The 21,252-nt window shown below is 44.8% G+C and overlaps 1 protein-coding gene and 1 pseudogene across 6 annotated transcripts in view; one reads left to right on the top strand and one right to left on the bottom strand.

Moving 5' to 3' along the window:
* LOC139275157 (uncharacterized) overlaps positions 1-8,442 on the bottom strand; it is a 15,488-nt gene extending 7,046 nt beyond the window's left edge. For 2 of the 6 annotated variants that reach the window (XM_070892232.1, XM_070892233.1), the window contains exons 1-3: positions 8,171-8,442; positions 5,220-5,379; positions 4,549-4,907 (exon numbers count right to left, since the gene is read on the bottom strand). In XM_070892232.1, coding sequence (XP_070748333.1) covers positions 4,621-4,907; positions 5,220-5,379; positions 8,171-8,410 — 687 coding nt within the window. In that variant the 5' untranslated portion in view covers positions 8,411-8,442 and the 3' untranslated portion in view covers positions 4,549-4,620. Of the gene's footprint in view, positions 1-4,224; positions 4,908-5,219; positions 5,380-8,170 lie in introns of all 6 variants that reach the window. The other 4 variants (XM_070892231.1, XM_070892229.1, XM_070892227.1 and 1 more) reach the window with 3 other exon arrangements.
* LOC139275156 (complement C1q and tumor necrosis factor-related protein 9A-like) lies at positions 7,252-21,252 on the top strand (annotated as a pseudogene).

Below are 21,252 nucleotides of genomic sequence, written 5' to 3'. Positions count from 1 at the left end.
CATAAGTGAAGTAAAAGAATGTAAAACTGCACAGAGTGAGAGAGAGAGAGATGAAGGGGCGAAACACATCCCCACCACCATCATCATAGGCAGTCCCTTGGAATCGAGGAAGATTTGCTTCCACGCTAAAAATGAGTCCTTAGGTGACTGAACAGTCCAATATGAGAACCACAGTCCCTGTCGCAGGTGGGACAGATGAGCGAAAGGATGGGTGGGGAGTCTGGTTTGCCGCTCTTTCTGCTGCCTGCACTTGATTTCTGCATGCTCTCGGCGATGAGACTCGAGGTGCTCAGCGCCCTCCCAGGTGCACTTCCTCCACTTAGGGCGGTCTTTGGCCAGGGACTCCCAGGTGTCAGTGGGGATGTTGCACTTTATCAGGGAGGCTTTGAGGTTGTCCTTGTAACGTTTCCTGTGCCCCCCGCAATAGTTAATTCTCCATTACAACATATAGTCACCTCTTATCAATTACATCCTCCAGCTTCCCAAGATCAAAGCTGTGACAGATCCATATACCATCCTGACTTGGGCATATAGCGCTGTTCCCTCATCATCACTGGGTCAAAAGTCTGAAACGTCCTACCTAACAGCAATGTGGGAGCACCTTTACCACACAGGCTGTAGCAGTTCAACAAGAAGGCCCACCACCACCTTCTCTCGGCATGGATAATAAACAGCAGCTATGCTAGTGACGCCAACATCCTGAGAATGAATAATAAAAAAAATATATACTTTGGTCCTGAAATTCCTGGCGGCCTGCTACATCATGAAAGTGCAGCAGAGCAGGACCTGCTGGCCAACTGGCCCTAATGCTGACCCTGTACAGGGGTCATGTATTTTGGGCGTATGCCCACACCATTTTGGTGTAAATGGTGCACCATTCCAGCAAGGGTGGGGGGAAGAGGAATGCCGAGACTGATTAAATTCACCAGAAAAATAAAGCAATTTAAATTTCCCACTTCAGAAAGCATCATGGATCGCAACAATCAAACCACTGATAGGCCCACCTTTCACCAGAATTGTGTACTGGCACACACTGTATACTTGTTTCATGCAGGTGTGCAGTGCGTCAGGGGCACTGAGATGGAACTGGTGGAATTTAGAATGTCTGATTTTATCAGTCTGCCTTTCAGTGTCATCATTGAGAAGCACCTCCCCTCCTTTTGAATCGGGGTTAGAAAGAGCTGGAGAACTTGTGAAACCGGGTTCTATCCCAAACTCATACCCTATGCCCAAATAGCACCATAAAGGATCAAGAATTTCTAGCCCAAATATATTTAAATTTTATAATATATAAATGTTTATATGCATACCCAACTGTATGTAATTTTACATCACTTTTTTGTTCCGTAAACAATGCAGTGAGAAGTCTGGTAGTTTTTTTAGATTATAAAAATGCAATCCCTTAGATCACTGTACTCTGTTCTCCAGCAGAGGTCAGTAGGCTTCAATCGATCAGTCACAGAGCAAAGACAGAAAACAAGACAGAAAACTGCCTCATTCAGTGGATAAGTTTACCAGTGACACATTTCTTCCTCAGGGTACATTTAGTACTCCAGGAGCCTGATGCATTCACTTTTTGCAATTTATTTTCTTCCAAACATCATGGAGACCAGAGCGAGTCACAACAATGAATGAAACAACCAGTGTTTCAGCTATTGCCATTGCATGATACAAAATGTTTAGACAAGCGAATAATCTAGGAAACTAACCACCCATCAGTAATTAAAGTGTCATATAATATTAAACGACATGAACTCAGCATGGAAACTGATAGAGTGCAAAGAAATAATTATACACATGAAGAACAATGGAGTCCATTTAGTTATCTGCTTAATGTGGATTGGTGTTCTTCAGTTAAATAGATATCTGACTCTGGGGGAGATTGTCGATATCGGCCCAAAAAGCGGACATGTTATTGGTGTATCGCTGTTCCCTATGCACTATCTCCTTTGAATTTTCTGCACTCTTATCCTGCCTCCAAGTGTCAGCTGTGTCTCAGTAGGTAGCACACGCACCTCTGAGTCAGACAGTTGTGGGTTCAAGTCTCACTCCAGGGACTTGAGCACATAAATCTAGGCTGACACTTCAGAGCAGTGCTGAGGGAGCACTGCACTGTCGGAGGTGCTGTCTTTCGAAGAGATGTTGAACTGAGGCCCTGTCTGTCCTCTCAGGTGGATGTAAAAGATCCTAAGGAACTATTTTGAAGAATAGCAGGGGAGTTAGTCCTGGCCAATATTTATCCCTCAATCAACATCACTAAAAAACAGATTATCTGGTCATTATCACATTGCTGTTTGTGGGAGTTTGCTGTGCACAAGTTGGCTGCTGTGTTTCCTGCATTACAACAGTGACTACACTCCAAAAGTACTTCATTGGCTGTAAAGTACTTTGAGATGTCCGGTGGTTGTGAAAGGCGCTATATAAATGCAAATCTTTGGGCTAGACTTTCCCCTGATGATCGCTGGGCTATCGCTCAAATAGGCAGACTGTCGCCCATTTCATCTTAAAATTGGAAAGTTGGGCCGTTACATCGCCCAAAGATCGCCAGCCCAACTTTCAGCACACAAGATTTTGTGATCGCCCACCGCAACTTTCGCCACATCGCCGAGGAGATCGCTGGAGAAAAGCTGCTCCCAACTGGCACTGTTCCGCAGGACTCGGCACTACGGACGCCATTTTGAACATCGGAGGAAGTGAGAGGCTGCTTGAAGAAGGGGCTTATGAGGAGAATTAATTTGTGAGTTATTTTAAGGGCCTTATTGACTCTTTGACAATCATCTGCTCACATTTCTATTTATTGAGGACAAATTTAGGGCATTTATAGCAATAGTGATGGGGTCTGTAACTTCTCTACTGGTATTGGTCACTAATCACATGCTGCAGACTGAAGATGGGAGAAGGTATATTGAAGGCGGCAGACAACTGCGGAGAAGATCTTACACCGACGCACTTACAGGGAAAAGCGATCATACCTGAACTTGTCCGATAACACGTGCTTTAGGAGGCTGTGCTTCAGAAAGGAGGTCATCACTGAGATATGCCGGCTCATTAAGGGAGATCTGCAGCCTACCAACACCATCAGGACCACACTGCCCGTTGAGGTTAAGCACCTGCGGCACTTTCCCTCTATGCATCAGGCTCCTTTCAGGCCTGATCTGGCGACATTTGTGGTATCTCACAGCACGCCACACATAGCTCCATTCGACAGGTGACTGAAGCCCTTTACGCACGCAGGATGGACTTTATAAGCTTCCCTATGACCAGGGAGGCACACACCGAGAGGGCTCTGGGTTTCTTGAGAATAGCAAACTTCCCCAAGGGAGCAATAGACTGTACGCACATCACCCTGAGAGCACCTTTACAGGATGCGGAGGTGTTTTGTAACCGAAAGGGATTCCACTCCCTGAATGTGCAGCTCGTTGTCGACCCCAACCAAATAATCATGGCAGTAAATGCAAATTTTCCAGGCAGCATTCATGACATGCACATCTTGCGTGAGAGCACTGTCTCTGACCTGTTTAAGAGTCAGCCACAAGGTCATGGCTGGATGCTGGGGGATAAAGGATATGGCTTTGCCAGCTGGCTCATGATCCCCTGCGTAATCCCCAGACAGAAGCTGAGAAGCGCTACAACGAAAGCCATATAGCCACACGCAATATCGGCGAGAAATGGAGGGGGAAGAGAATGACGAGGACCTTGGGGAGGACAATCAGCCTGGCGACGAACCCATGCCCTCACACCCAGCCCCACCCACAAGACTGGAAAGGCCCCATGGGAGTTACGCAGCTGCAAAACTCTTGCGTCAGCAGCTCATAAATGAACGATTTGCGTGAACTTACATTGGTGACAGTTACAGTGACAGTTGCAGTTGCGTTATGTTTCATCCTTGCCTGGCCTGGTCATTGTTTTCTAAGAATTGTATTCATGTTATACCTTATGTTATTAGAAGTCAGTGCACGACAATTGTAACATTTCAAATAATACTTTTAAAAATGTATAATTTTTTTTAAAATAACCTCCCTGCCCCCCACCCGCCCCCAACAGTCACCCAACAATAAAATTCAACAAACACCCTCCCAACATTCAACATATTTTTAATAACAACAGCAACAATAACAATCCCCCCTCCCTACCTGTGGCCACACTTCCCTCCAGATCCAACCCCCACCCCCCCCCGCCCATGACCTACGCCCCCATTTTAATCCCACAGCCTGCACGACTTACAGTAAATGATCTCAAGGCATGCTGCCCAGGTTGGGGGTGGGGGGAGGGGGGGGGGGGGGTGGGGTGACAGTGGCAGGATCCTCTCAGGGGGTGGTGGAGGAGAAGATGTTTCTGACAAAACGATTTCCAAGCCAGAAGGAAGTTCTTCCTCCTGACTCGCATCTGTGCTGGTGGGACGGCACCCTGGAGTGCAGTGCTGTCTCCCGTCATTACCACATGCCGGATGGCATTGATGGCGGTGGTCTGCCGGCCCATTGGCACAACCATGCGTTCGATACCCTCCGATGTGTGAGCGGACATTGTGGCGATGTTCCCGTTCATCACCTGGAGGAGCTCTCGACTCAGGTCGATGCTCTCCCTGCACAGTGTGGTCATGTCCGCCTTAGAATCTGCTCGTCACAGCGCGTGCCGACCTTGCTGACTCAACCTGCGTGGGGTCGGCGTGGGCACTGTTGGACGCATTGGGGTCGCCTGCTGTAAGCTGCTTGGGCTCACTACTTCTTCTGTTGAAGTTGAAGCTGACGATGTGGCTGCAGGTGCAACAGTTGACGTGATGCAAGGGACATCCTCCTCGGTCTCCATCTCCTCCTCTGGCTCCGTAGTCTCCTCACCACCCGTGGTGATAATCACCTGTAAGGGGACAGGGACAGGTGCAGCCTCCCTTTGTGCCTGCGGAGTTGGACCTGCAAAACACAATTGAGCTTATTAGAACAGAAGGGTACACATTCTTGCGCTGCGCGGGCATACGTAGGAGGAGCAACAGTACTGCAATAATTGGGAACCAAGAGATGTTACGTATTATTACATCATATGGTAGTACATCTATGTGGAATTCGAGGGGCCGGGTGGCCTATTCCTGCTCCTATTTCTTATGTTCTTATGTTGTTAACCTGAGAGTAGTACAGAAGCTTCATGCATAACATGACATCATTCATATATTATAATGAAATGCCGTTACATTACTTTGAATTACCACTGCTTTACACATTACTTACGTGACGCAAGGGAGGGATCTGCACCACCACGGGTGGTGGCCAAGCAACTGTGGGTGCCCACAAGTGCTGCTGCATGTTCCCCGAGGTCCGTTAGGATGTTGAGCTGGGCAGGGTCTCCTCCCGTGCGTCTGCGCTCAGCCTGATTCTTAAATATCTTCCTCTGCAAAGGTGACAAGAGCATGGCATATTCTAATTTATTAGGTAATATCATGGAAAGACAACAGTTTCCAACGTTATATGCTAACAGGGTTTGTATCCACAATTGATGCATGATTATAACAAAGATCATGTTTAGTATCTAACGCTTGACACAAACATCTCTACTACAGTCTCCCTGAGGGCCCCTGGGTGTGCGGAGTGAGGGGGAAATCAGGATAGCTGGTGAGCTCGGCAATGACAGGAGCTAATGTCCCAAAGCAGACGGTGAGCCAGGGCAGCTCTCCCCCAGTCCAGGCTGGGTCACTGTGTAAGTGACAGCAGCCGGAGAAACTGACACAGTGTGGGTGAAGGTGACCGGACCCCTCAGTGCTCAGCCGTGCCCCATCCACCTACGTAACCCAAAAGGAGACGGTGCCAAAATTAGACTTAAAGGGCGCAGGTTCAGAACCCTGTCCAAATCTTAGCAGGGAATCTACACAAGAATACCCAGCTTAATTTCAATCTGGCAGATTTACATATTCAGTGGATCATTAGAATTTAAAATCTATTTAATACTTACTCTTGCCGAAGCAACCAAGCCGTTCCACCTCTTGCGGCATTGGTCTGATCCCCTCGGTTTGTGGGACACCGAGTACACCACATCAGCAATCTCACCCCAAATTTTCCGATATGTCCGGGTGTAGGTTTCCCATGCCCACCCCTTTAATTGTCCCCACCGCGAGTGCACCTCCTGGACGAGGGCCTCGTTGGCCTCGTCGGAGAAGGGTTTTGCTCTCCTACTCCCCTCCACATCCTGGCCACTCTCCGCCGACTCTTCCAGGTTGGACATATTTCTCTGGATTATTGATTTTTATTTTTGTCTCTGTCTCTCTCTGTCTCTCTCTCCTTCCCTTTGCCTAATGCGCATACCTGGATGATCCCGGACCCTCCCGAATTGCGGGAAAACTTCTTTGCAAAAAAAACGCATGTGCAGAAAGACCATTGCTAGGGATGCCTTGCCTTCCACATCGCTGGGGCCCATTTTGCATCGCTAAGGCCCAATCCACATCGCTGAGCTATCACTGGGCTATCGCCGGAAAGAAAATGCCGAAAGTTGCAATCCGAAAAATGGGCGACGTTGCAGCGATCCTGAGAGCTGAAACATCGCTAAGGCTGGAACTTCGCCCATTTTTTGGGCCCTAGTGATCTAAGTGGAAAGTCGAGCTCTTTCTTTTTTCCCTAAACCTCTCCCTCCATATCTACCTGATCTTCCTGTATCCATGGCCACCTCTTTCAGCTTGCCATCTCCCGTGGTCTCTCTACTCCTGTGGTCTCTATGACAGACAAGATCATCTTGAACCACTTCCTTGTATCCCTCAAACCCACATCCCCCTACCAACCTCACTTCCTTCTGTGTCCATCTTGGAAAAATCTCTCCCCTAAATCATTTACAACTGCACTTGCTAATTCCCAACTGCCTCGCCTTTTGCTCTCTATTTACAACAAGAGTTCTGCAGCCATTGATCTGCTTAACCATTCCATTCCATTCCATCATGTCCACCTTTGATGCCCTTGTCCAAGCAAAATCTTTAATCTCTCCCATACCAGTTGATCCACCTGGTTTGGCCTTTTTTTCATCACTTGTTTTAATAACTGGTTTAACCATTCATCATCAGATCTGTTAAATATGTTTGAATATATCTCCTTGCAAGGCAGTTATCTCATAATTAACCTTTATTCACATATCAAACCATTTAGAAATAATTCTGCAATAATATTTGTTATTAAGTCTTTTGCTTGTTTCTTTAGATTTGTGCCCTGTACTGAAATTGTTGTGATTATTATCATTAGAGTTTTACTGTGAAAACCCTGATATTGAGGATCTGAATCCAGAATGCCGATTTGGTCACTATTTGTACTGATCACCCTGGTGAACACTGAGGTGCACAGAAAGGAGACATGTTTAGGTGGACATCCTGGAATTCCGGGAAATCCTGGTCATAATGGCATGCCTGGACGGGATGGGCGGGATGGCTCTACGGGGGAGAAAGGAGATACAGGTAACGTGATCTAAAGACATACTTTTACTGTTTTGCATAGTTAGAAGTACCGAACTTTAGCTATTTCTTTCTAACTAGCCATTCTGATATAAATCCTCACCTGAAATGTTAATCTAATTAAATTAAATAAAATAAACATACCACACTATTTATGGTAGAGAAATAACATTGTGTGTAACATGTGCACAGTTCTGTTTTACTGACTCTGAGTGCTGTTTTATCTTCTGAGGTCAGATACAAAATTAAATTATAGCCAATATAACACAGACAATATTGTAATTGTATATCAGTGAAGCAGTACACAGTACATCTAGTCATTATCATATACAATTTTCAAATCTGTGAATAGCCACCTAACGGGCCATGACTTGCTCCAATTTTTTTGGAGTAAGTTGGTTTTTCTGGCGTAAGTTAAAAAATGTCATTTTCCCCAATCAACTTGGTCCAGAGTAACTCAGTTACGTACTATTTTTTTTAGTTCAGGTTTTTTTTTTAAAAAGGGTGCGTTCCCAGCCACTTTCGGCAGTTTTGGCCATTCTGGCCAGCTAAAAGTTACTCCAAATCCACTTAAGTCGGCGTATGTGGCCAGCTCTGAAAAACCTTGCGGGCAGTTAAGAAATCGTCGCAGGTAAAGTATGGAAGGACCTGCATCCAAGCACCAAACATTGCAAATGAAAGTTGAAATAACTCAATAAAAATAAAGAACTCAGGTAAACAATTGAATAACAAATAAATAATTGTAGTAAATCTTACCTTGAATTGAACTCTGCCGGGGAAGGCAGCGGGCCGGCCTGTACGGGAGGCCATTCGGCCTGGGAAATGGGCGGCTGGCAAAAATGCATCGAAAGGCTGAAGGGAAGAAAAGGTAAGGGCTGGGCAGAAACACGGAAAAGTATCGGGAGGCTGAAGAGAAGGGTGGGGGGGTGGAGGGAGGGGCTGGCTGGGCTGGGCAGAAACGCGGCAAAGTATCGGGAGCCCGATTCTACTGTGCATGCGCGGTCAGTTGAAACTGCAGCTCTCACTCACCCACTGACCCGATTCTACTGCGCATGTACAATCACGGCAAATCCCGATCCTACTGCGCATGTCCAGTGTCCCGGCACCGTTTCCAGCACAGGACGCTGGCTCCGCCCACAGACCCAGTTGCCACGCAGTTAGAAGGCTCGGGACAGCGGCCAAAATCGGCCCGAAGATTTTTGCCGCACTTCCAAGCATGGAAAACTGGTCCACCTCTGGCAAGTATGCCAGAAATCTCTAGTGGCCAAAATGGAGCCCATAGATTCAAGACTCAGGATTTTTAAACTCTCGAAATTCATAATATTTTAGATATGAGTCAGCTTTGAGCATAAGAACATAAGAAATAGGAGCAGGAGTAGGCCATACGGCCCCTCGATCCTGCTCCGTATATAGCACTCACAGCTCAATCCCCTCACTTCCACGATTTTATTTTCATCCAAGTTCTACAGCCACAACTGGCTAAATATGAGAATAAATGCGCCATTCACAATAATGCATTGAATTTTACATATTTATCACATCAGTTAGCTTTACTGCATTCTAGAATAGCACACTATAAAAGATGGAGTTACAGGGCTTCACATGAAGGAATTTCAACATTTTAATACCTTTCATCAGCTTGATATAAATTCTAATTAAAGGGCATGGATGTGTGTGTTTGCTACACTCTACATGATATGAAGAAGACACATTGGGGCTGAGAATAGAACTTGGGAAAATAAAATGGGCAACAATATTAGCAAAAAACAATGTAGAACAGCAATGGGAAACATTTAAAATGGTGTTCAACAGAGTGCAGGAATCATATATTCTGCTAAAAGGAAAGAACAAACTAACCACTAATGAGACTCCATGGATGAATAAAACCAGAAGGGAACAATTGAGAGTAAGGAAAGAGGCATACATTAAGTACATAGACAGCAGGGGAGCGCATGATAAGGGAAAATATGAAAAGATTAGGAGAGAAGTAAAAAAAAACAATTAGGAAGGCAAAGAGGAACTATGAAATTAATTGATTAAAGAACATAAAACAAAATGGTAAAATCTTTTACAGGCACAACAATAAAAAAGGAAGGTTGGGATGGGAATAGGGCCATTAAGGGATAGACAGGATAATACCACAGGTAATGATAGAGAGATGGCAGAAATATTAAATAATTATAGTGTTTCAGTATTTACCAGGGAGATAGAACTTGTGGAAATAACATTGGATGATGAGATTAGTAATCAAATAAGTGCATTTAAAATAAAAAGGGGATATATTAAATAAACATCAAACTCAAAGAAGATAAAAACCCCTGGTCTGGATGGATTGTATCCATGCATTTTTTTAAAGTCTAGGTAATTATAGACCAGTCAGCTTAACATTGGTGATAGGAAAAATAATGGAATCTCTACTAAAGGAGAAAATAAGAACATCTGGAAACCAAAAATATAACAACTTGGATTTCAAAAGGGGAAGTCTTGCTTGAACCTCATTGAACTTTTTGAAGAGGTAACAGAGAGAGTAGACAACGGTAATGCAGTAGATGTAATCTATCTAGATTTTCAAAAGGCCTTCGATTAGGCACACCGTAATAGACTGATAAACAAGATCAGAGAATGCAGAGTCAGAGGACAAGTAGCAGAATGAATTGCTAGCTGGCTTCAAGACAGAAAGCAGAGAGTAGGGGTAAAATATAGCTGTTCACATTGGCAAGAGGTGGGTAGTGGTGCTCCACAAGGATTAGTGTGGGAACCACTGTTGTTCACAATTTATATTCACAATTTAGAATTTGGAATCAAAACCACAATTTCTAAATTTGCGGATGACACAAAATTAGGGGCGATAGTCAATACTGAGAAGGACTGCAACAAATTATAGGACAGCATTAATAAACTTGCAGAATGGGCATATAATTGGCAAATGAAGTTCAACACAGGTAAATGCGAGGTATTACATTTTGGTCGGAAAAATAGGGAGTTCACCTATTACTTGGAGGGTGTGAGTCTAGGTGGGGTAGAGGAACCAAGGGATCTCAGAGTACAAATACACAAATCACTAAAAGTACTGACACAGGTTAGTAAGGCCATAAAAAAGCAAACCAAGCAGTAGGGTTTATTTCTAGAAGTATAGAATTGAAAAGTAGGGAAGTTATGCGAAACCTGTATCGAACTTTGGTTAGACCACACTGCGTACAGTTCTGGTCGCCATATTATAAAAAGGATATAGAGGCACTGGAGAGGGTACAGAGAAGATTTACAAGGATGAAACTAGAAATGTGAGGGTATACATATCAGGAAAGGCTGGGTCTCTTTTCTCTTGAAAAAATAAGGCTGAGGGGTGACCTAATAGAGGTCTTTAAAATTATGGAGGATTTTGATAGAGTGAGTACAGAGAGAATGTTTCCACTTGTGGGGAAGAGCATAACTAGAGGCCATCAATATAAGATAGTCACCAAGAAATCCAATAGGGAATTCAGAAGAAATGTCTATACCCAAAGAGTGGTGAGAATGTGGAACTTGCTACTACAGGGAGTGGCTGAAGCGAATAGCATTTAAGGGGAGGCTAGACAAGCATATGAGAGAGAACGGAACAGAAGGTTATGCTGATAAAGTTAAATGAGGAAAGACAGGAGGAGGCTCAAATAGAGCATAAATGCTGACATGGACTATTGGACCGAATGGCCTGTTTCTGTGTCGTATATCCTGTGCAATCATCATAAGAAATAGGGGCAGGAGTAGGCCACCTGGTTCCTCGAGCCTGTTCTGCCATTTAATATGATTATGGCTGATCTGATCATGGACTCAGCTCCACTTCCCTGCCTCCACCCCATATCTCTTTATTCCTTTCTCGCTCAAAAATCTGTCTATCTCCGTGTTAAATATATTCAATGACCCAGCCTCCACAGCTCTCTGGGGCAGAGAATTAAATAGATTTATAACCCTCTGAGAGTAGAAATTCCTCCTCATCTCAATTTTAAATGGGTGGTCCCTTATTCTGAGACTATGTCCCCTAGTTTTAGTTTCCCCTATGAGTGGAAATATCCTCTCTGCATCCACTTGGTCGAGCCCCCTCATTATCTTATATGTTTCAATCAGATCACCTCTCATTCTTCTGAACTCCAATGAGTATAGGCCCAACCTACTCAACCTATTTTCATAAGTCAAACCCCTCATCTCCGGAATCAACCAAGTGAACCTTCTCTGAACAGCCTCCAATGCAAATATATCCTTCCTTAAATACGGAGACCAAAACTGTGCGCAGTACTCTCGGTGTGGCCTCACCAATACTCTGTACAGTTGTAGCAGGACTTCTCTGCTTTTATACTCTGTCCCCCTTGCAATAAAAGCCAACATTCCATTTACTTTCCTGATTTCTTGCTGCATACTAACTTTTTGTATTTCATGCACAAGGACCCCCAGGTCCCTCTGCACTGCAACACTTTGTAATTTTTCTCCATTTAAATTATAATTTGCTTTTCAATTTTTCTGCCAAAGTGAATAACCTCACATTTTCCCACATTATACTCCATCTGCCAAATTTTGCCCACACTCACTTAGCCTGTCTATATCCCTTTACATATTTTTGGGGTCCTCTTCACAATTCCCACCCATCTTTGTTTCATCAGCAAACTTGGCTGCATTACTCAGTCCCTTCATCCAATTCATTAATACAGATTGTAAATAGTTGAGGCCCCAGCACCGATCCCTGTGGAATTCTACTAGTTACTGTTTGCCAACTGGAAAATGACCCATTTATCCCGACTCTCTGTTTTCTGTTAGTTAGCCAATCCTTTATCCATGCTAATATATTACCCCCAAACCCGTGAACTTTTATCTTGTGCAGTAACCATATCGAATGCCTTCTGGAAATCCAAATACACCACACCCACTGCTTCCCCCTTATCCACCCTGCTCATTACATCCTCAAAGAAGTCCTGCAAATTTGTTAAATATGATTTCCCTTTCATAAAATCATGCTGACTCTGCTTGATTGAATTATGCTTTTCCAAATGTCCCACTACTGCTTCCTTAATAATGGACTCCAGCATTTTCCCAATGACAGATGTTAGGCTAACTGGTCTACAGTTTCCTGCTTTTTGTCTGCTTCCTTTTTTAAATAGGGGCGTTACATTTGCAGTTTTCCAATTCGCTGGGACTGCCCCAGAATCCAGGGAATTTTGGTAGATTACAATCAATGCATCCACTATCTCTGCAGTCACTTCTTTTAAGACCCTAGGATGTAAGCCATCAGGTCCAGGGGACTTGTTTGCCTTTAGTCCCATTATTTTACCGAGTACTACTTCTTTAGTGATAGTGATTGTATTAAGTTTCTCCCTCCCTATCGCCCCTTGATTATCCACTATTGTGTAAGATTTCTAAATCTCTGGCATTAAATTGACAGCAAGACTGATTCTTTGAAAACAATTTGGAATAGTTTATTAAACACACACACACGTACATCTATCAGCAGTCGTCAGCTATCCTACGGAACTACTTAGTTACAACAGATACAATGATGTTACAATAATGATTTATAAAAAGGTATATGTCACTTCCCTCTGGCACACGGCCTGCTTCTTTGTCTGTAGAGGAAGGTCCTGCTTATGCCGTGTGCTTAAGAAAAGAGGGAGACCCAGCAATCTTTGGCTTGACTTTTTATATCCCTTCAGGCCATTGTTTCTCAGAAAGCCCCAGGATTGGGTATTGTTTCCAGGGCCGTTCCAGATTGGCTTCTCCTCATACATGTGTTTGTCTGGAGGCAGGGTGCCATTCCTTGATTAGGTTAATGGCTTTCCAATTAACACCTTTTTAGTTTGGTGAGTTTCAAAGCCATCCTTCCTTTGTTCCTTGAGCTCTGCCCAGCCAGGAGACATGAACTTGGGGAAGGTATCCATTTTGTCACTTTAAATTTGTCTTTTCGTACAACCTGCACTTGAGGAGGTGGGTGGGGAGGGTTGACCCATCCACCTCCACGGAGGTGTGTGGGGGACCTGACCCATCCACCTCCATGGCACGAACCTGGTATTGCAGTACTTCCAGGAACGGTGCAGTGGCTCTAAGCCTTTTGGCTAAGAGCATTGGCGCAGAGTGATCCTTGGCATGTGCAAGGTGACCTCTGGCGTTTGTGATTTGACAAAGAATTGGAACGATTGGCTACGAATTAAAAAAAAAAAAATATATATATATATATACACAGAATCAATTTTATCATTACTAAACACTTTTATTCATTCAGACTCCTCACCTTGAGAGGGAAATATCCTTATTGACACCTCATATGGTTTATCTCCTCAGGCTCGCATACCATAAACATTGAGAGAGTACTGATAGCTCTGCTGTTTATGTTTCTGTGAGGTGGATGACTGCTGTAGAATGGGTTTTAAACTTAGAGAGAGAGAGAAAAGTGGATGGTCTGACTCAGTCGCCACGTCGTAAGGTGTATACCACACATGGGGAATTTACTATAATACAATAACATCTCCAGCGGAGACCCTCCCCTTCCTGTATCTTCATTGCACCGTCGCTTCTCGAAGCACATTGATGATGTTCGTAAGTCATGCTGCAGCTCCCGCTTCTCCATCTTCCCTCGGCTTCGGTCATGGCCGGTATCGTCCTGACAATCGTGAGGATCTGTAACATGGTCTGTGGGAAACAAGATCAGTGCAGCATTTACTCTTTGGCAGTTTTTAACTGATTAATGTGAAACCACTTCTTGTACTTAACATCCTTTTTCCCCGGTAACTGAATCAAATAAACCGCGGGGTTCAATCGGTCTATAATCGTATGTGGTCCCTACCACCAGGGCTCAAAGGCTTCTTTTGAACATCAGCAACTGCGCATCTGAGTCAGGGGCAGTGGCTAGTATGGTATTGGGAGCCCAGGCTGTTGGTTGAGGAAGGGGTCTGCCCTCCTCGTACCAGGTGCTTACAACAGCATATGACCAGTATTGCTGTTGCAGGGATTTTAAATCTAGGTGATCTGTTGGGGAGGCTTTGCTAACAGCTCAACAACTATATCCTCTATCTCCCCATCAATCTCAGCATCCTTGGCTGCTCTGTCTGCTCTGAAATTTCCTTCATTATGTGGACCCTCTTTTCTATGGGCTGCTACCTTTCCTATGAAGCAGGGCTGGGATCGCTGTTTAAGGTATGACCAGCGCAGGTGTAACCAGGGCCCATGGACCGGGGCCTTGACATCTATTGTACAATAGTCATTTTTGTGGTATAGGGGCAAGGAGAGCATGGTGTTTATCGCATAGGCACTATCTGACCAAATATTCATGGATCTATCTGAGGTTTCCTTCTGGCAATACCACAGCATACCCGGTGTGGGGGATCCCTCAATGTGATATGAGGACCCATCGATGTAGACGTCTGCGGCAACCTGTATGGGCTCTTTCTGCACAGGATGGGTCTCAAAGTTAATCAGGGGTAACGGACATATATGTGGGTCCCCTTCATAGATCAGAAATTGTGGCAGCAATGAGGTGGGTTTGGAAATGGTATCAATGTCTCTTTCCATAAATTTCCATGTCCATTTGCTGAGGCGCTGCGAGGAAACTAACGAAGCTCATGGTTTCATCAGTAGTTTCAAAGGTGTTTGGCACAGAACTGCAGTAAGGCTTTGTTCTCTAAATGAAAGGGCTGCGTGGGATCCGGAGGAATCAGACATGCGGCCTGTATCACTGAAGTTTTTAATTTAGCCATCAGTCATACGTGAGCATCAGTCCATACTGGGCATATGTCATCGCCCTGCAGTTTTATCAAATCATACAGGGGCTTTGCGCACTCTGCAAAACCTGGGATAAAGTTCCTTTGGTACCCCACCAGACCCAAGAATGATTGTTGGGCTGTTTTTGAAGTGGGTATTTGCAGTCGCTGTATTATCTCCACCTTGGGACGTCACGGGACGATCCCTCTGGAGAAATAGACACTCCTAGAAAGGTGACCCGTTCTTTTACTAATTGAGCCTTACAGGGATTCACCTTTAGTCACACCTAAGCCAACAACATCAACAGTTCGTGCTAAAGGGACAGATGCTCCTCCATGCTGTTGGTTGCCAGCAGTAGGTCGTCAGCAAGCAGGTAGGGTGGGAAAAGTCTTTTAAAATTGCAGCCATTCTTTTGTGGAAGATCGTCGGGGCATTGTGAAGCCCCTGAGGCAGGCATGCCCAGGTGCAGCTCTGGTCCTCAAATGTGAACACAAATTTGTATTGGTCTTCGCTTTTAACAGGGATACTCCAGAATCTACACTTTTAACATTTATATATATATGAATCAATTTTATCATTACTAAACACTTTTATTCTTAAAATTGGGATGTTTTTAGTGTCTTCACTCTAGAGGTGGTAATCTGGTGGAGTGGATTGCTCGCCTGTTACTTCAAACTATCCAATTCTCATTCCATTGATTTCCATAGAATCTCGGTTTTGTTTTATAGCGGGCAAGCGATCCGTTCCACCAGATTACAGCCCATATAGTGAAGATGAACATTGACCTCGAAATGTTCCTGTCAACCTGTGAGAAAGTGTAAGGCCTTTACAGGTAAACACTAGATATATATGTGTGAGTTGTGGTAAATTGCACTATTGGTTTACTTCCAGCAGCCAACTACATGGACGGAAAATGTTGGGTAAATTTTCACCTTCACTGCCGGGATGGTAATCCCACGGAGAGAATCAGCTGCCTGTTCTAAAACCTGTCCAACTTTTATTCTTTGGATATTAATGGACTGAAAATAAGAGGAGGGTAATGCTATCTGCCAGATCACTGCCCCAGTGCTGAAGGTGAACATTTATCCCCATGTTAATATGGAGAAAGTTGTTAATATAAACACCACAAAGTAGCTTTTCAATAAGTTGAAAAATGTTCTTCAATGTTGTGTTAAGTTACATAGAATTTTAACTTTTTCAACAAATGTAAAGATTTTGTGATAATTTCCACAGAACTGTTTTTAAATAGGTGAAATTGGGAAATTTGGACCTCCAGGCCCTGAGGGATCAAAAGGCGAACCCGGACAACCAGGCAAGAGTCTAATATTTTCCACTAAATTACTATCCAAGTGTTCACCATGTTCGAATGTCCAATGGGCGCATGAGATATAATGGCCCCAAGTTTCCACATGATTTGCTCCTGATTTTTTGGAGTAACTGGTGTAGAACGGAGTATCTTAGAAATCGGAATTCTCGTCATTTAGTTTGCTCCAGTTCTAGTCAGTTAGAACAGTTTCACTTTGGAACAGAATTTTTTTTTCAAAAGGGGGCGTGTCCAGCCACTTACGCCTGTTTTCAAAGTTTCGTCAGTGAAAACTTACTCCAAACTAACTTAGAATGGAGTAAGTGAAGATTTTTGTACACTCGAAAAAACCTTGTCTACACTTTAGAAAATCAGGCGTAGGTAACAAATCAGGCGTAGGGAATGGGGGAGGGGGGGTTTAAAGGGAAGTTTACAAACATTAAGCACTTCAGTTTTACAAATAAAGAGCCATCATCAATAATAAATGATAAATACATCAATAAATCAATCAATAAATCAATCAAAAAAAATTAATAAGCACTAATTAAAAAAAAATCAATAAATAAAATATTTTCTACTTACCGACTGCAGCACCGGGAGTCCTCCAACAGCGTGCTGGGATGCCCCCGCTCCCCCCAGTGTGTCTCTGTCAGTGTCTCTATCTCTCTGTCTGTCTGTGTGTGTCTCTCATTCTCTGTCTGTCAGTGTCTGTGTTTCTGACAGCGAGGGGAGGGGGAGGAGGGGGGTAGAGGGAGAGAGGGGGGGGAGCAGAGGGAGGGAAGGGGGAGGGATGGGGGAGAAGGGGGAGAGGGGGGGAGAAGGGGATAAAGGGGAGAATGGGGGGAAAGAAGATGGAGGGGAAAGGAGATGGGGGGGAAGGAGATGGGGGGGGAAAGGAGATGGGGGCGGAAAGGAGATGGGGGGAAGGAGATGGGGGGGAAGGAGAAGGGGGGGAAGGAGATGGGGGGGAAAGGAGAAGGGGGGGGGAAAGGAGAAGAGGGAAGGAGGCTGAACGGGCCGAGCCCGAGACTTCGGGCAGGGCCCGTCCCCAGCACCAGATTTATAGGTAGGTGGCGTTGGGTCGGGTTGGGGGAGTGGTGGAAGGGAGGTCGGTTCGGTTCGGGTCTGGGGGGAGGGAGGGAGAGGGAGGTCAGGTCGGGGGGAGGGAGGTCAGGTTGGATCCAGTCCGGGGGGGGGGGAGCGGGAGTCGGTGGGGGGCGGGGGGAGCGGGAGTCGGGTCCGGTCCGGTCCGGGGGCGGGGGCGGTGGGGGTCGGGTCCGGAGGCGGGGGGTGGAGTGGGGGGAGAAGCGGGAGTAAGGTCCGGTCCGGGGGCGGTGGGGGGGGGGGGGGGCGGTGGAAGCGGGAGTCGGGTCCGGTCTGGAGGCGGGGGGCGGGGGGCGGGAAGCGGGAGTCGAGTCGGGTCAGGAGGAAGCAGGAGCTGGCCGTGGGAGGAGCCTTATTCACGCAGCCCCAGTGAGGCCATTCGGCCAGGGCTAGGGGCTGTGTGCTTCGGCCCCTCCCACACAGTTTTGGGTGCCTGGAGCTACTGCACTTGCGCGCCCGGCACTGTTTTCAGCGCAGGGACCTGGCTCCGCCCCCTACAGCTCCTGCTGCGCCGCGCCGAGGGCCAGACGACCTGCAGGGAGGTGGAGAATCTGGAGGGTTTTTTTAGGCGCACTTTGTGGCGCGAAAAACGGGCGTCCAGGTCGGGACTGCGCCGTTCTAGGCGCGGCTCGAAACTTGGGCCCAATGATTCTCGAGAAATTATCACTGCTGTCTGGACTGGACAATATTTTAGAAAAATGATTATATCAGTGTATATGGATGTTCGGTAATGATTTATATTTACAAGACCTGCTATCAAAGTGAAGAACACTGACACTGCGCTCACATTTTCTGCATTTTGAATTCTTGATCCTAACACGAGATTCCTGCAAATTGAATTGGGAGACTGAAATGACCCCTAATTACAGCAACCTCGATTTGTCAGTGTATTATAATCTAGCTGTTAATTAAACAGTGTATTAAGTGCATTGTGACATTAAGCAAAGGAATTCAACTGAAACTAATAGAAAAAAAGGAGAGACAGGTATAGAACTAGGGCATGGCACAATTCTGCAAACTGACTAATAAATACTTTTTCACTTGCCAATTTTCTACCTTCCTGCCTTGAAGGCATTGATTCCTTGCTGGAATATAATTCTCCAGGCACTGGAAACCCTTTTGTACATTATCCAAGTCATCATGTATAAATGTTAGATTGGTAATGCTGGGGAGAATGTGTGGTGTTGCAAGACTGAATTCAGACTAAGAGTGATGTGAAGAGGAGTCTTACCTTGGCAGGACTGGCAAGGTCATTAAACATTTTCCAGCACTGCAGCCAGGTCTTGGCAACAATGTTGCTGGCACTGACCTACTCAGCCACCTTGCCCCAAACATGCTGATTTATTTGTTGTGGCATCTATCTGCTGTCCTGGCCCTGATTTATTCAATAAGCACCCCAAAAGACCGGGTGCCCTGACTGTCGACATTGTGCTGACTGCTCCATTTGTGCGTTCCGCAAACCACCAATGGAAACTACGCCTCCCTCTGAGAGGCCTAGGTTGGCTTTAAGAAAATCTGCCAGATTTCCTACCCTCCCAAATGGCAAGCTGCTTATAAGCAGCATGATTAGCACTCACAGCTCACCACCCATATTTATATGAGTTCCAATCACCAAAATTAATCAGGTGTCCCGTTGACATAATCGGGTGGGCGGGGCAGATGCCCCGCCACTATCTACTCAATTTGCGCTCATAACAAAAATCAACCTCAATGTTTCAAGTGCCAGGGATTTAACCACAGAGTAATGGAGTACTAGAAGCCTCACAAATCTGTAGTGTGGCTGGGGGCACACGTATCCCAGTGTTCTCAGCCAACTGTGGAGTACCCCACCCAGCATGTACAGAAAACTGGGCTCGGTTCTCAGCCCACTTCTGTTCCTCATTTATGTCAATGATATTCCAACATTGAAAAAAAGGACTAAGGCTTGCTCACAGCTTGCTGAGGATGTCACTTTTCAGGTATCCTCCATGAGTTTAGAAATAGCACCAGAAAGCTCCAGATATGCCTGGAGGAAATAATAGCCTGCTCATGGCACATTCTGTGCACCCCAGAAAATCATGGTCACCTTAGGTGGCTGTCCATTAGTTCTGGGAATTCTTTCTCACATCCTTATGTACCCTTTGAACTTATGAGCTAGTGTTTGCATCCTCAGTAATCCATGTCTAGGTAGCCTGAACCCAAACTTGGTTAGTGGATCACTCTCTTGTCCCTAAAAGGTTATCTTATTTGTCAGGTATGTCATCAATAATGGTGTGATTGGTCACAGAAGGGCCATTTTTCAATAAAATGCAAAATACTGCGCATGCTGGAAATCTGAAATAAAAACAGAAAAGGCTGGAAATACTCAGCAGGTCAGGCAGTATCTGCGGAAAAAGAAGCAGAGTTAATGTTTCAGTTCACTGAACTGTTCTGATTAAAGGTCATCAACCTGAAACATTAACTCTGTTTCTCTCTCCAAAGACCTGCTGAGCATTTCCAGCATTTTCTGTTTTTATGCCATTTTAAAATGTTGTGAGCAACCACTGCCTGTGGATTTTGATTTTCTATTCAACTTGTTCAGACGTTTTAGTGTTACCTGCTTGAGAAGTGTGTAAATGTGCACTAGTGCTAATTGGCCACTTTCTGCTGGGTGAGAAAAGCGACGTCCTCGGCAAGCTGTGAGCAAGCCCGAGTCCATAAGATATGAAATGATTGGAGGAAACTCAGATGTGTCAATTTGCTGGACAAATGCTACTCATGAACTAAAATAGGAAAACTTTAATACTTATTTCTAAAGGATGAAAATATACCTATTATTATCTGTGCATACAAGTGACTTTATTATATATGTGTAAATATGTATATATACATATATATGTATCTATATATATATATATATATATATAGAACTGCTAAAATGCTCAATTAAAAATGATATTTTTATAACTCTAGAGTCATCTGGTGCACCTGGCGTAAAAGGAAGAAGAGGTGAACAAGGAAGTAAAGGAATACCTGGCAAATTAGGACCAAAAGGAATTCCTGGACCATTTGGACACAAAGCCGACAAAGGAGAGATAGGGCTGCAAGGGCAACAGGGTATTTAGGACCTCGAGGTCCAAAAGGGGACAAGGGAGCTATTGGGCTTCAGGGGAATATTGGTTTACGAGGTCCCATAGGGCCTACTGGTTTACCAGGCCCCAGAGGAGAAGTAGGTGGTGAAGGACCCAGGGGGGGTCCTGGAATTCAAGGTGAAGTAGGAAGTAAAGGAGAAATAGGGGTAAAAGGGAACATTGGTGAAAATGCAGTGATAAGGAATAGTGCATTTAGTGTTGGTTTGACAGAATCCTCCAAGTTGCCTCGTTCAGGCAGCCCAATCAAATTTGAAAAAATCTTATACAACAACCAAAATCACTATGACCCCGCCACAGGGAAATTTACATGTGAAATTTCTGGGGTTTATTATTTTGTTTATCATATCACAGTCTATGTCAAGCATGTAAGAGTTTCCCTGTACAAAAATGGTATTCAAACCCTCAATACATATGATAGTTATCAGAATAGTCAGGATCAGGCCTCGGGAGGTACACTGTTGCAATTACAAACTGAAGATAAAGTGTGGCTTCAAGTAATCGGTGGGGATTTGTATAATGGATTGTTTGCAGATAATGATGTTGATACAGTTTTTACTGGGTTTCTGTTGTTTACTGAGTAAAGAACCAATAAACTGGACACTTTA

The sequence above is a fragment of the Pristiophorus japonicus genome, chromosome 10, assembly GCF_044704955.1.
Source record: "Pristiophorus japonicus isolate sPriJap1 chromosome 10, sPriJap1.hap1, whole genome shotgun sequence".
Taxonomy (NCBI): Eukaryota; Metazoa; Chordata; class Chondrichthyes; family Pristiophoridae; genus Pristiophorus; species Pristiophorus japonicus.
The sequence above is the reverse complement of the archived record's forward strand: the minus strand, read 5'-3'. Positions and strand labels throughout refer to the sequence as shown.